General features: G+C 41.4%; 1 protein-coding gene across 2 annotated transcripts in view; it reads left to right on the forward strand.

Moving 5' to 3' along the window:
* The first annotated feature begins 3,700 nt into the window (after nt 1-3,700).
* LOC118851926 (protein mono-ADP-ribosyltransferase PARP12-like) overlaps nt 3,701-14,772 on the forward strand; it is a 67,949-nt gene continuing 56,877 nt past the window's right edge. The window contains exon 1 of one of the 2 annotated variants that reach the window (XM_036761513.1): nt 3,701-4,314. In XM_036761513.1, coding sequence (XP_036617408.1) covers nt 4,007-4,314 — 308 coding nt within the window. In that variant the 5' untranslated portion in view covers nt 3,701-4,006. The remainder of the gene's footprint in view (nt 4,315-14,772) is intronic. The other variant, XM_036761514.1, reaches the window with a different exon arrangement.

A 14,772-nucleotide genomic window follows, 5' to 3' on the forward strand; every position in this document is an offset into this window, starting at 1 on the left:
TTAAAAGGAAAGATCAGGATTAACTAGGTGAGAAAATTTCCTTTTCAGAAAGGAAATAGCACAATGGATCCTACCTTGGGCCATGCCAAAGTCGTTCCCCAAAACTTTTCCCAGGCACAGACATCCACCTTTAGCAGTTCTCAGACTGCAACCCATGCCATTTTGTACTCTTGTCTTCATGATAATTCAGATAACCATTCCTGTAATCAAAGCTCAGGACAATAGTAAATTATAGTCACAAGATGTTTTACCTTAACTAGCAGAATTTCACTAACCTTTACCTATAAATTAAAACTACTCATATTCTGGGGCTTCAGACATACAGCAAATACCTGACAGTTGATTCATCATCAATATGTTGAAGCCACATCTTTAAACCTCCCTAAACACTTACATAATAGCCAAGATTTTCAGAGGAATATCTGCTTTTATATTTTATTATGTCTTAAAACAAAATATACCTTATTAAATATTTAATAGTTTTCAAATATCTATTTTTAGCACATCCTTTTAAAAGCCCAATTAATATGTAACAGCATCCAGATTACAACGTTGTATTGTCTCACAGCACTTCTGTTACAATGGTCTCTCAAATTTCACAATATAAGAGAATTTAGAAATACAATAATAACATAAACAATATCATGTGTCCAAAATATGAAACAAAACTTCATATTATATCAATTGCATTTCCAAATTATCCCATATGAAAATCATTAATCTAATTACCTTTGGAATTTTAAAACCACTTTAGAGTTATCAGGTATGGAACGATTACACTCAATTAAAGAAATAATAACGTAGTGTTTAGCATATGCCAGTCACTGTGTTAAGCACTTTATAATCATCATATTATTTTGATCATCACAACTCTAGGAGGTGAGTACCATTATTATTTTTCCCTTTAGAGATCAGGAAACTGGGACAAGCAGGGATAAGATAAGTTACCTAAGATTACACAGGTAATATTTCTGCAACTGGAATATAACTCAAGTTCCTCTACATTTTTCCAGCATTTTTTTCAACACCTTCATTTTAGAATCTGATCTAAGATCATCAAGGAAAGGTTAACAAGAGGTGGCTATAAGGTGCAAACCTTTTACCTATTTTTTTCTTTCTTCACTCTGGGATTATTTCTAAACTAGATGCCTTCCTTCATTGCCCTAGAACAATGAGGCTGTTAATTGTGCTATTTACTTTTAACTTTTATAAAATTTAATCCTTATTTTTCCTTAAAACAAATTCTACTGAGTGGTATCCCAAAATTTACTAAGATATTTCAGAAGGGAATGAATTCCTGGAATTACCCCAAGGTCCCAAGAGTTTTCCCTTGCAATCTTAAAAATGATAAATCTTCAAACTCTTTAGTAATTAATCTCCAGTCCTCTAAAATCTACCAAGATGTTAGCAGTTCTACAAACTTTGATTATCTGACTTTATTTCTGTAATTCCAACATAGCCAAAGCTGAAATGACAGGAAAAAATGTGTCTTGCAGATTTTCTTTTTTTCTTTTCTTATAACCTAATCTCCCTTGGAAAGTCCAAAGTGGGAGTTTGTCTTGCTTACTGGGACAATTGCTTCAATTGTGAAGTTTCATTAATCTTTCCCAGTATTCTAAACTCTTTGGCTATAGCCCTTAGAAGTTTCAGGCTGGCTGCATTTTAAATCTTTGAAGGTAACAGAATCTACGTAGACATTTTACATGACACAGACATTTGACATTTTACAAAGACACAGAGAAAAAATGGCACAACAGTTACAAACAGACACAAGCAATTTTAACAAAGTGTGCAGTTATAGTCCATAGCCAGTTTAACAGAGGCATGGAGCTACCTGAACATTCTCTTAGCCTGTGGGGACAGCCAGAACAAAGCAGATAAGAGCTTCCTGGGCTTTGGAGGCTGGAGCCAAACAGATCAGGCAGGAGCAGTTGATTAGAAAGAATTTATCTCCTACTCATAGCTAGAAAAGGTATATGATCTACTTCTCTTTTAATTTTTTAGGTTAGATCTTTAATATTTCAATGCTATACTCATTTTGAATTTATTGTGGAATATTGTGTAATATGTTAACCCAAGCCTGATTTCTGCCAGACTGCTTTCCTCCTGAGGTCACTAACCCCAGGTTGAAAGTAGAATTCTTTTTATTCTTTAGTTGTCTTTGGGGGGCAGGGCAATTGGGGTTAGGTGACTTGCCCAAGGTCACACAGCTAGTAAATGTGTCAAGTGTGTGAAGCTGGATTTGAACTCAGGTCCTCCTGACTCCAGGGCCAGTGCTCTACTCTCTGCGCCACCTAGCTGACCTGAAAGTAGAATTCTTAATGGTTAAAGAGGGACTGAATGATTTTTAGGGAAATGATTGTCTAGGATGGATGAATCTCCTATTTAATGAATCAAACCTGGTACCTAAATTTCATACTGTTCTTTGATCTTGATTATGAAATTTTGTCATTAATCTTGAACACTATAAAATTGTAGACTGGAATGTTGGGGGACAGAAATTTTTAAATGTTAGGATTCCTATAGATAAAAGGATTTGGCTCTGGAAAGGAGCTTAGAGAACATCCTCATTTTATAAGTGAGGAAAGTGAAGCCCAGGGAGAGATGAAATTATTTGTATAATGTCACACAGCCAATAAGCAACAGAGCCACAAGTTAACTTCCAGTCCTTTGTTCTCAAAAGCAGTCAAATTTGTATCTCTTTGAATTTCTCTAAGAAGACATGCTTAGAATTTAATTAATAAATTTGTTTCTGACAGGCTTGTGTCATGAATGCTGAGTACCGAGATTTTATATCACAAATATATTTGTATACATGTAGCTCCTCCATTAAAATGGAAGCTCCATGAAGCCAGAGACTTTCACTTTTTGTCTTTGCCTCCCTAATCTTAGCATAGTGCCTGGAACAGAATAATTGCTTAATAAATGCTTGTTGATTGATTGTTTTCTTCCTCATAACTACAATACTAGGGTGGTAATCGCCTATGCTGGGATTGTTATCCATCCAGCAAGTGGTTGCAGTTTGATTCAGCAGCAAATATTTATTAAGTGCCTACTGTGTGCAGAGCACTGTGCTAAATCTGAGGGAAAGTAAAGAAAGTTTAATGCCTCTTTGTTTCCCTGAACTTTTGGGCTTCAAGTCTAGTGAGGTGATAAGACACAGTCATAGATTTAAAAATATATATGTATACATATATATATATATATACACACACACATACATAAAATATAACTATATAGTATAATATATATAATACAAAATAATACATTGCATTATTTACAAGAAAAGATATACAATTTCTTGCAGAAAAAGTCATAACCAACTGGGGGAATCATAGAAGGCCTCCATATAATCAGTGTAGAGTTAGGCTTGGTCTCTGAGCCACCAACCAGCTCTTACACATTTTAAGCACAAGTCTATCAGAACAGTGAGAACAAAGAAGTCATCCCTGGACCAATGCTTTCTCTCTCCACCACATAAATACCACAGAACGTTCCGTATTCTCCGGATGTTGGGGTTATGATTTACTTCCTAATTAACCAAGTATCCTCTCTTTCACCCAGTGAGACAGCTGAGGTTGTCACACGTCCGAGAGTGGGGTGAGAGCTTGGGGTCCTAGGAGAGGGGTGTGGCGTGTGTGTGTGTGTTTGTGTGTGTGTGCGCGCGTGCGCGCGTGCGTGCGTGCGTGTGTGTGCGTGTGTGACGGGTGGCAATTTCCTTTTGGCCAAAAGGGAAAGAAGGAAGGGACTTGGCCCTGGCCTGCGGGCACTCAGAGGGATGACCATCCCAGCCTCGCGATTGGTTCTGGTCTCCTCTTCCGGAGAGACTGCAGCCCCGTTTCCCTCCCTTTTCCTGGCTTGGGCCCACCCCTCGCCTCGGTCCGCCTAGGGCTGGGGCTCTATCTTTCAATTGCGAGGAGGGGGGAGGAGCCGGCTGCTGCTGCTGCTCCTGCTGCTGCGCGGGTTCGGGGCTCGGGTTCCGGGCTCCTGGGCCCGGCCGCGGACCATGGCAGATCCGGGGGTCAGCTGCTTCCTCACCAAACTCTTGTGCGAGAACAAGGCGGGCTCCTCAGACGTCCGGCATTTGAGCCAGAAGATCGGCTGGTCGGAGGCGCAGCTGAACCAGATCCTCCAGGACGCCGGGCCCGAGCGCTTCTTGCTGGTGGAAGACGAGGACCCCACCGTGGCCGTGGCCGTGGCCGTGAGCCCCTTGCGCCTTTGCGGCCACTACCTGCGGGACGAATGTGACGGCTGCGAGCGGCTACACATTTGCAAACTGTTCATTCAAGATAGGTGCAGGTATAAGAAGCAGGGGTGAGTATGGAGAGGCTGATGCGGAGGGGCGGGAGGAAAAGATAACTGGCCGGGGTGGGGGGCGGGGTGGTGATGGTGAAGATGGCAGAGGGGATGAGATTGAGAAGACACGCACGAATAACATCTTCCCGAAGCTCTTTGTGCTCCCGGGGCCTCCAGATACACTGATGGTTACAGGCCCTCCCCCTCTGACCGCAGCCGTTAGTTGCCTCCCTCCCCCAGCCTCAATAACTTTGTATTTATTGTGTATCTTTGCCTTTATTTCTCTATACAAGCTATCAGTTGCAGAGACGGTGCCAGCCTATATTGATAGGGGGAATTTCCTGGCAAGGAATTCCCTATACCAGTGAAATCACAGGTTTAGCCCCATGCCTATCCCTGTCCGTGTTGTATCCCCCAGTAGAATGTAAACGATTCGAGGTCAAGGCCTGTTTCTTGTTCTTTTGTCTTTATCACCGGCGCTTAGCATAGTACAGTGTCTAGCACAAATTAGGAGTTTAAAGAATATTTGCTGTACTGAGTTCCTTAGAAAACAAAACCAATTCAGCTTCTAATTTGACAGCTGGTGAAAACAGTTCCAGTAGGTGGTAAGATACTTTGGGGCAGGGACTATTGTTTTTTTTTTTTTTAATCTTTGGCTTCCCTGGCTTCAGGCTTTGACCCCTAATAACCGTGTCTTGCTTGTAGTAGGTGCTTAATAAATGCTTATTGAAATGAACTGAACTGGGGAAGTAAGTTCCCCAAGGGCAAAGATCAAGACTGAAGGAAGGCAGTGACTAGAATGGGGTTTCTCCTGAGACCCAGCCGTGTGTTCTTGTCTTCACATCAGGCCCTACAGGATTTCTAAGTCATCCAGTCTAAAAGGGAAGCGAAGATTTTGTGAATCAGCCAAAGTCCTGGGGAGGCTCTTAAACAGCTTCCACAAGAGGCTGAACCTCAAAGTGTCTGTCCCCTTTGCTACTTTCTAGTTTTCACTCTCCTGTTTAAGAGAAATGAAACTGAAACAAAAAGGAGGTAAACTGAACATTACCAGGTTTACAAAAAGAGCTGGTGAAGGAAATGGAAAGTCACTCCAGGATCTTTACCTAGAAAACCTCAAATGAGAGCAGAGAGAGTCAGACAAGACTATTATTGACTAAACAACAACGAAGAGATGATGATCTGATCTCCCAAGACATCACCAATCCTTTTCCCTTTTCCCTTCAATCCAGGAATGAAGGTAGGGGGTTGATAAACATAGGGTTACTCAGTTGCCAATGGAGGAATAATAATAAGGCCATAGCTTTTACATAGTCCAGAAGAGTGAGGTGTGGGTTTTTTTTTTTTGTTAAGAATGTTGAAAAAAATTTGTGAGCCCAAATTCCTCCCCTTTGCCCCTCCACCTTTCCAGCCCACATTGATGCAAAGCATTAAACATTATGAGGAGCTTAACCTAGCCAGAAACTTGGGAGTTAAGGGAAAATAGACAAGGAGAGGGTGAATTTCTACCAAATACTTGCTCCTACCCTTTCACTTTCTATTTCCCCATTCCCTACCTTTTTCTGCTAACAGTGAGTTCTTGCTCCCACAAATTACCCAACAGAATAACAACTACATTTCACATTTAGCAAAATCCTCTCCAATTTAGAACCAAGAGTGTAGTGTTTTCTCCATTTCACTGGAGGTACAGAGAAAATGGGAGTTGACCTGCAACAGGGCTAAAATGGCAAGGATGGAGCTAGGAACCCAGGACATTTAACATCCAAATTCCTGTCATGATCATTAGTTCTCTCTCCCTCTGATTGCTCAAGGTTTTTAATGAGTCTTGTTTTCAGAGAGATGTTTTCAGGTAATACATTTACTTGTTCGAATAAGCTCACTCTTAAAAATGCTGAATTTGTCCAAAAGGAAAAGAGAGGAGGGGATGTGGTGATTAGCAATGGGGAATTTTCAGTGGAATCTTTATTCCAATGCAGTTGACGCTAGTATTTGAGAACAGTTTGAGTATAACATGAATTTTGCACTCCATTGATGGAGAATGCAACACTCTAACAGGAGCGAGGGGTTAGTGCTGCCAACATGCAGTGGGGCCTGTGAGAAGAGATTTCTGGCTCCTAGTAGGAAAAGGCCTGTTGTGGGCCACCCATAGCCACCTGCCTAAGGAAAAGGCTGACTGGAGATGGCCCCTGTGCACTCCCTCCTTGGAAACGGGCCTTTGAAAATTATATATATGTGTGTGTGTGTGTGGGGGTGGCCCCCCAGGGCACCTCACGTGAGGCTGCACCAAAGCTGTGATCCTGGCTGGTGTTGTCGGTGACCTGGTTCCCACAGTGAGGGTTCCTCCTACTGGAGTTTCCCTTGGGACATATTTTAAGCATTACCACCCTCCCCCCAACCTCATTTTCCCCATAAGCCCTATGGTTTTTATTGCTCAGTTTTGCATAGTGTGATGATTTTTAGGAACTCATATATCGTGCGTATTTCAGAAGAAATGCTTGTATTCAGTGACATTGAGAACAAGGAAAAGAAGGTCTATTTCTTTAGATCCCTGAAATGGGGATAGCTGATAAAGACAACATGCTATATTCCTTTTGTAGGAGAGGTGCTCCCTCCCAACTGAGAAACGCTGTACCTGTAATGCCTTAATTCAACTGTTTTACCACTCTGTATTTACACTCTTCTTCATTTCCCTCTGACAAATGCCCCCTCCCCTTCAAAGTAAATGGCTTTTCCTGCCCTTGTACCTTAAATTTATTGTATTCCCCCCCCCCCCAATAAACACCTAGCTAAGTCCTTTCTAAGGTAGGAGGGGAAAATATTACCAGATGCTCTGAAAAATTTTGAGAACAGAGAATGGGAATGGAAGTCCCCAAATGGGAGTTATGGCAAGGAGAAAAAAGACTTTACCCTTTATCACCCATGCCCTTCTCCTGCTTCTTAAAATTGAAAATTTATGGGGGAGAAGTGTAGATAAAATTGCCCTCCTGTCTCAAGTCCAGAATTTTAGACTTAAAGTAGGTGCTACTCATTGGACATAGAGAGATAGAGAGGGCATGATGCTAGTCAATATGTGGGCAATGAGGTGGTGCCAGTAGATAGAACTCTGGGCCTGGAATTGTTGAGGTCAGAGAACGATATGTTTTTAGGGGTGTTCGAGACCCCAAAATACCAACACACCGGATCTTGCTCGAATGAATTCGACTCAAGCCTTCTCACAGCCAAAGAAAGACAAAGTTTATTACAGATTCTCCATAATGGAAGGCAAGGTGAAACTTATATACGCAAAGATTGTGGGAGGGATCTAGGATGGTGCTGGGGTGGTGGGAGAAGGGGCTTGGGGAGGGTGGCTTGATGGGACTGGGGTGAGGTTAGACTCCGGGAACCAAGAGAAATGAGATTAAGGCTGGGAAGTAGCTGAAGGCTGTTTGGAGATAACAGACCTCATAGGGCTAGGCTAGTTTAAGGTAACAGATTTGGGCATAGGCACTTTGATAGGATCGGGGTGGGAACTAGCCAGGCAGTGGAGGGCTAGGCTAGGTTAAGAGTAACCTAGAGATTTGGGCCTAGCCATGAAGAAAGGCCAATAGCCTCATGTGGTGGGAATTTTCAAGGGAGCTCCCTCCCACAGTCTGAACCCCATCAGAATCAGGAAGACTTGAGTTCAAATGCAGCCTCAGATACTTCCTAGTTGTGTGACGCAGGGCAAATCCATTTCTGTTTGCCTTAGTTTTCTCATCTATAAAGTAGGGTCAGTAATAGCACTTGTGCCCCAGGGTTGTTGTGAGGATTAAACGAAATAACAATTGTAAAGCTCTTAGCTTCACAGTGCCTGGCACATGGTAAGTGCTGTATAAACGTTAGTTTTTATTATAATTAAATGTTGGCTTTTACCTGCTAGCAAAGACAAGTTCACACCAAACCTTGCTCTGTTTTGCTGCCTTGGTTACACTCTTCTCATTGCTCCTCAAAAGCCCAATGAAAAAGCCTCCAACCCTAAATAATGTAGAATGTTCGTCTTTGCACCCAAAACTGAAATTTTCCTTGCGCACATTTCCAATGATACCTTCCCTTTCTAACTCTACCTTGTCATTCTGATGCCATGGGTTTGATTCTGCTACTAATGGTAATGGGGCAGGAGTGTGGGGTGTAGGGGTGGGGGTGGGTGGGGTGGCATAGTGACACTGGGGACAGAGAGTTCCCATTTATATCCCAATTCATGATGAAATTTGTGGTACTTACGGGATTTTTTTCTGTCTTTGAACAAGGGGAAGGTCACTGTGAAAAACTGGCCATGGATGGTGTGAGGGGGTTTAGACTGTGGGAGCCCCCTTGAACTCCTTGAATCTTCCCATCAGATGAGGCATTAAGCCTTTCATTATTGCTAGGCCCAAATCTCTAGGATAGGTTACTCCTCCTTAGACTCCTCTTCAAGCCCCTCCCTATATCCCTCCTCCCATCCCCCTAGGACCACCCTAGATCCCTCCTACAATCTTTGTGTATATAGGTTTCATCTTGCCTCCATGAAGGTGGTCAGATTCAATCTACCTCAGACTGAATCTGGCCAGCTTGTGAGAACGAGCATCACAAATGGTGAGATTTCTTAAGAAAACCCAATATGGTGAATCTGTAAAACTGTTTTTCTCTTTAGCTGGGAGGGGGCTCATTCGAGCAGGACCCGGTGTGTTGGTATTTTGGGGTCTCGAGCACCCCTAAAACATATAGTTCCCCGATCTCAACGTGTGGGCATATAAGGATGGAAATTTACATATATATGTATATAATTATATCTTTTGTTGTTTGGTCATTTCAGTCATGTGTGACTCGTCATGACAATATTTGTAAGTTTTCTTGGCAAAGAGTGGTTTGCTACTTTGTCTAGCTCATTTTATAGATAAGAAACTGAGGCAAACAAGGTTAAGTGACTTGTCCTGGGTCACAAAGGTAGTAAGTGTTTGAGGCCAGATTTCAACACAGGAAAGATGAGTCTTCCTGACTCCAGGCCTGGCACACCGTATCATCTAGCTACCTAGCTGCCTCCAGTCTCTCTCTCTCTCTCTCTCTCTCTCTCTCTCTCTCTCTCTCTCTCTCTCTTCCTCTCTCTCTCTCTCACTCTCACTCATACACACACACACACACACGCACACACACACACACATCAATATGCTTATGAAATATGTGTGTATGCGTATAAATATACACATGTATTCCATGTGAATTTAAAAAGGTGATTCAAGATAGAAAAATGGTAAAGCAGAAACTCCTGGAAATAGGATGAGGGTTGACCGTATAGCCTCCCATTTTTCACCATAGCAGGAGTGGAATCCACTAATTAAGATCAATCCCATTTCCTGGTGTTGTAGTTTGTAGGTTAAAACAGCAGTTAATGCCACGTGGCAGTCCAGTCCAGTTTCAGACCCACCCATATAGACCACTCCTACTCAAGATTTGTACATCATTCATTCAACCCTACTTCTGTCCTGAGATTATTCTTTTCTTGTTTTAGTCATCGGTCACCACCTACTTCACCTTTAATCTCCCAGCTTCTTATTCTACCAGTTTTAAGCCAAGCTTTCCTGAGTATTGGGGTGGGGCAAGCACTCTTTTAGAAAACTAAGAGGAAATAGCACCATTACACAGAATCCTTTGAGATCATTGATTGGAATCATAGCATTTTAGGCCCATCCATTTATTCTTTCTAACCCTGAACTGAGGATTGACTTCAACCATAACCAATCCAGAGCTGATAGCTAGGATTGGCGCTGAATTTCCAAAATATAGAGGCTAGTTAGGGTTTTGAGGCCCTGCTTCTCCCTGGCCAGTCAATAAACATTTATTAGGTACCTATTGTGTGCCAAGCACTGGGCTAAGTGCTGGGAGATTAGAAAAAGAGACAAAAGTCCTTGTCATGAGGGGGCTCACAATCTAATAGGATAAGACGACAAGCAAACAAATATATACAAATGAACTATATACAGGGTAAATGAGAAATAATTAAGAGAAGGAAGGCACTAGAATTAAGAGATTTTAGTTGGGACTTAGAAGGAAGCCCGGGAAAACAGTAGGTAGAAATGAGGAGAGAGATACAAGTACATACTGAAGAAAATAATCTAATCCCTTAAGGAATTTACCTTCTAGTGGGGGAAGATGATATAAAAAGGGAGCTGAAAAAGGGAGAATGGTATCCTTCTAGGGGTATAAATGGTGAAGTCCTGAGAATCAGAAGCAGAGCTGGAAGGGTAATGAAGCATAGCCACCCTGGGCCAGATCACAAAATGTCCCAGCAGGAATTTACCAAAGGTGGGAGAGTGTCAGAGACAAGCTGGGAAAAAAAAAAGCTGGCTCCTCATTAAAGCATAAACAGAAAGAAGTTGAATGCTGTAATTATTTCCTTTTAAGGAGTGATATTGGAAAACATGATAAGAGTTCTTTCTTTTGTTTTACTGTTGGTGGTAGTGATGGGGTTTAGAATCTGGGAGCCTCTTTGAACTCTCCTTGAATCTTCCCACTTGATCTGGCTTTCACCTGAGACCTTAAGCCTTCCATTATCATTAGGCCCAAATCTCTGTTACCCTTAAACTAGCCTAGCCCTGCTTTGTCTTCTACCTCAGGATTGCCTCCCTCTGCTTCCCACCTTTGATCCCATCAAAATCCCATTCTCTTGGTTCCTGGAGTCTTGACCCCTAGTCACCCCAGTCCCATCAAGATCCTCCTCAGGCTCCTCCTCAAGACCCTCCCTAAACCTTTCCTCTAGTCACCCCAGACTACTTGACCACCCCTAGCTCCCTCCCACAATCTTTCTGTATATAAATTCATTTGGCTTCCATAAAGGTGCTCAGATTCCTTAAGAGTCTAGCCTATGGTATGATCTCTTAAGAGTCTGGCCAATGTTAGAAACATACTGTTAATCCTGAAAGTTTGGTTGAAGGAGGCAAACAAGCTAGGTGATAGAAAAATCCATGTTGTTTATTATTTTTCCTTAAATCATAGCTAAGCTAGTTTACTTGTATGTACAAGGAGTCAGAGCATAAGCTCTGGCTGTCTGAACAAAGGAATGAGAAAACTTATGTACATTATTTTTAGCGGACTCAACAAGCCTGTGTTACCTCACTTTTATGATCTCCATGTATGTTTAACCATGATATAAGAAGAGGATTTTCCTTAATGGAATAGATTTGTAAATACAATAAGATAAGAGTGTTGACATTTCTGTGTTACATTAACATTCCATAACATAGTATATGCCTGTAAAATCTTAAGCGAGGTAGTCTCTCGGGATTAGGATCTCATCCTTTAATGGTTAACAAGGGATTATGCTCATCTTAGGTCAGCTGGATCTAGACTTGTTGACAGAGAAAAGATATTCTCTGAGCCAACTTTAGAGAACAAAGAAGCCCAGGTCCAGGCTCTTCTTCCAGCTTGTCATTTATTCAGGCCCTGGCCCTTGATTGAAATTACAAAAATGATATAAAATGGTATAAAATGTTCCACAATACTTACATTGTCTAGGAATAAACAAGACTCATTGGGAAGCCAGGAACGTTTTAATTATAATTTACATTTATTCCCCCTGAATAAATGGGTACCTCCCCTGATCAGAGTACAGGAGAAAGTACAAAGGACCCAGATGGATGCCAGTCCTTTAAGAGACCCTCACCTTGAATCTCCCGCCAGGCTCTTCATTGGCCAGATACAACCACCTGACTACCTAGGTCATGCCCTCCTCAAATGGCTCATTTAATCAAGAGTACAAGCCTCTGACCTTTCGGTTGACTGACCTGAGACCTGGTTTCTGCTAAAGCTGGGGTGGGGGAGGGGGAAAGGGACACCTTCAGCTCTGTGGAAACAAAACTCTCCCCCTTTCTTACACTAATATAAGGAATACTTAATAAACTGTTTTTCTTCAGCTGAGAAGGCTTGAGTCGAATTCATTCGGCAGTTCTTGGTGAGTCGGTATTTTGGGGTCTCGAGAACCTTTAAAAACCTGTGGTTCTCTAACCTCATCATTTTGGCTAATCTCATCATTTTGGTTCCCTGAGATTTGCCATAATGGGTAGGCTTTTAGGGAGCCTGAGCATTTGTGATGCTAATGCCAGCGGGCCAGATTGAGGGCCTTCATGGAGGCAAGATGGAGCTTGTATACAGAAAGATTGTGGGAAGGATCTAGGCCTGGTCTAGTAGTCTGGGGTGACTAGAGGAGGGGTTTAGGGAGGGTCTTGTGGAGGAGTCCAAGGAGGATCTTGATGGGACTGGGGTGACTAGTGGTCAAGACTCCTGGAACCAAGAGTGGGAAGCAGCTGGATAATAGAGAGCTAGGCTAGGTAGAGATTTGGGCCTAGATAATGAAAGGCTTATGGCCTCAGGGGAAGGCCAGATCAAGTGGGAAGATTTGAAGAGAGTTCAAGGGGCTTCCAGATTCTAAACCCCACCTGCAGGTAAGTGAAAGGAAGACTTATAAATGGGTGAAAAATTGTGAATGAAGGACTCTCCAGGGAAAGCCTTCCCCTCTTAAAAAAAGAAAGAAATTCTAGATGAATTGCTAGTAACAGGAGGAAGAAAACCCTGGAGCCTAAGATTATTCCCTGACGTATTGTTCCAGAATGTTAAAAAAAAAAAAAAAAGGTTCCTAACTCTTTTTTTCCCACTGCAGGTTTTCTTCCTTCCAAGCTTGTCTCCATTCTTTTGTTTTTGGAAAGACCAATTCTTTCCATTGTTCAAAAGCTTCTGGTAGTACCACATTACCCATTGGAAAGGACTGGAAGCTTACAAACATAAAGCTTTATCATTTTCAGAGGACTTTCACACAGATTTTTTCTTTTGATTCTTAAGATCCAGGTATTCACATTTTAAAGCTAAGGAAACAGCCCAAAAGGCTAGAACTATAACTTTTTTTTTCTAGGGGAAGGACTTGACTTTATTTTATTTTTTATAACTTAAAATCTTAAAAAATTTTTTTTTCAACATTCATTTCTATAAAGTCTTGCGTTCCAAATTTTTTTCTCCCTCCCTCTCCCCTCTCCAAGAAAGCAAGTAATCCATTTATATATATATATACAACCATATGAAACACATTTCCATGTTAGTCATGTTGTGAAAGAAGAACCAGAACAAAAGGGAAAAACCACGATAAAGAAAAAAATTTTAAAAGCATGCAAATAGTATACTTTGATCTGCATTCAGACTCCATAGTTCTTTCTCTGAATGTGGTTAGCATTTTTCATCATGAGTCTTTTGGAATTGTCTTTGTATACAATTTGTCACTGTATTGCTGAGAAGAGCCAGGTGTATCAAAATCAATCATCACACAATTTTGCTGTTACAGTGTATAATGTAGAACTAGAACTTTGAAGTACTAGTTTAGTGTTCTTTTCACTATACCACAATGTCTTCCATCATTTTTTCATTACCTTAGGAGGAGGTGGGGAAGGTACTTTCTGGGAGGCTTTGTGGAGTCAGCCTGACAGCAGCTGTTTCCCCTTAAAAGGGGGAAGGGGTGGAAATAAAATGCTGGTGAAAATACAAATACAATACTAACTCTGAGAGAGGTAACACCTTATATTTATTTCATCAGCAAATGCTTTATCAGTTCACTCCTTAACTAAGTGGAATGGAGAGCAACTGAGAGTAAAATTGGAACCCAAGGATAGGTGCCATGATTTCCTTAAAGTATGCCATAGCAAACCCCTTAAAGAGGGGTGATATGAAAATTCTATGTTTCTTTCAGACCCCATTATATTTTGGTGGGTTTTGACAGGGATTAGAGTTGTGGTTTCGTGGGGTATAGTTGATACCCACTAAAGAAACACCTTCTACCAACACCAAAGGGTAAATTGCTCTGAAATTCATAGTCTTAGAGAATTGTCTGGGACTCTAAGAAATTGAGAAATTCACTCATAGTCATGCAGCTAGTGTCTATCAGAGATGAGATTTGAACCCAGTTTTTCCTGTCTAGGAATCAGGCTTTTTATTATTTACATTGTTTTATATTTTTATTTTCCATATGTAATGATTGATAAGAAAGGCTGTATAGTATATGGAGAGAATTTGAAACATGTACTATATATTTATTACATATCCTTCAGAGTTAAGGACATTTTGAATTAAAAACAAAAAACAAACAGAAGATCCCCTTAACTATGTTGAATAGCTACTATATAGTAGAGTAGTACAGGGCTGGCCTCAGGTTCAATTCTGGCCTTTGACACCTACTTGCTGGGTGACCTCTGGGGAAGTCACTTGATCTCCGTGTGTCCCTGACAGTTCCCTAAGAATTTAAATTATAAAACATTTGCTGATCGGTATTGGCAGGGGGAGTTTCCTCAAAGAGAATTCCTGTCCTGAAAAAAATGCCAGATCTAGTTTTAAAAAAAAAAAGTGGAGAGATGAAGATAAAGCTCTGGGGAGATGTAAAGATTAAATAAGACTCTCTGCTCTCATGGGATTCACAGTCTAGAAGTAGGAAATAACTAATACATGAAAAGA

This window comes from Trichosurus vulpecula, chromosome 5, assembly GCF_011100635.1.
Source record: "Trichosurus vulpecula isolate mTriVul1 chromosome 5, mTriVul1.pri, whole genome shotgun sequence".
Lineage (NCBI taxonomy): Eukaryota > Metazoa > Chordata > Mammalia > Diprotodontia > Phalangeridae > Trichosurus > Trichosurus vulpecula.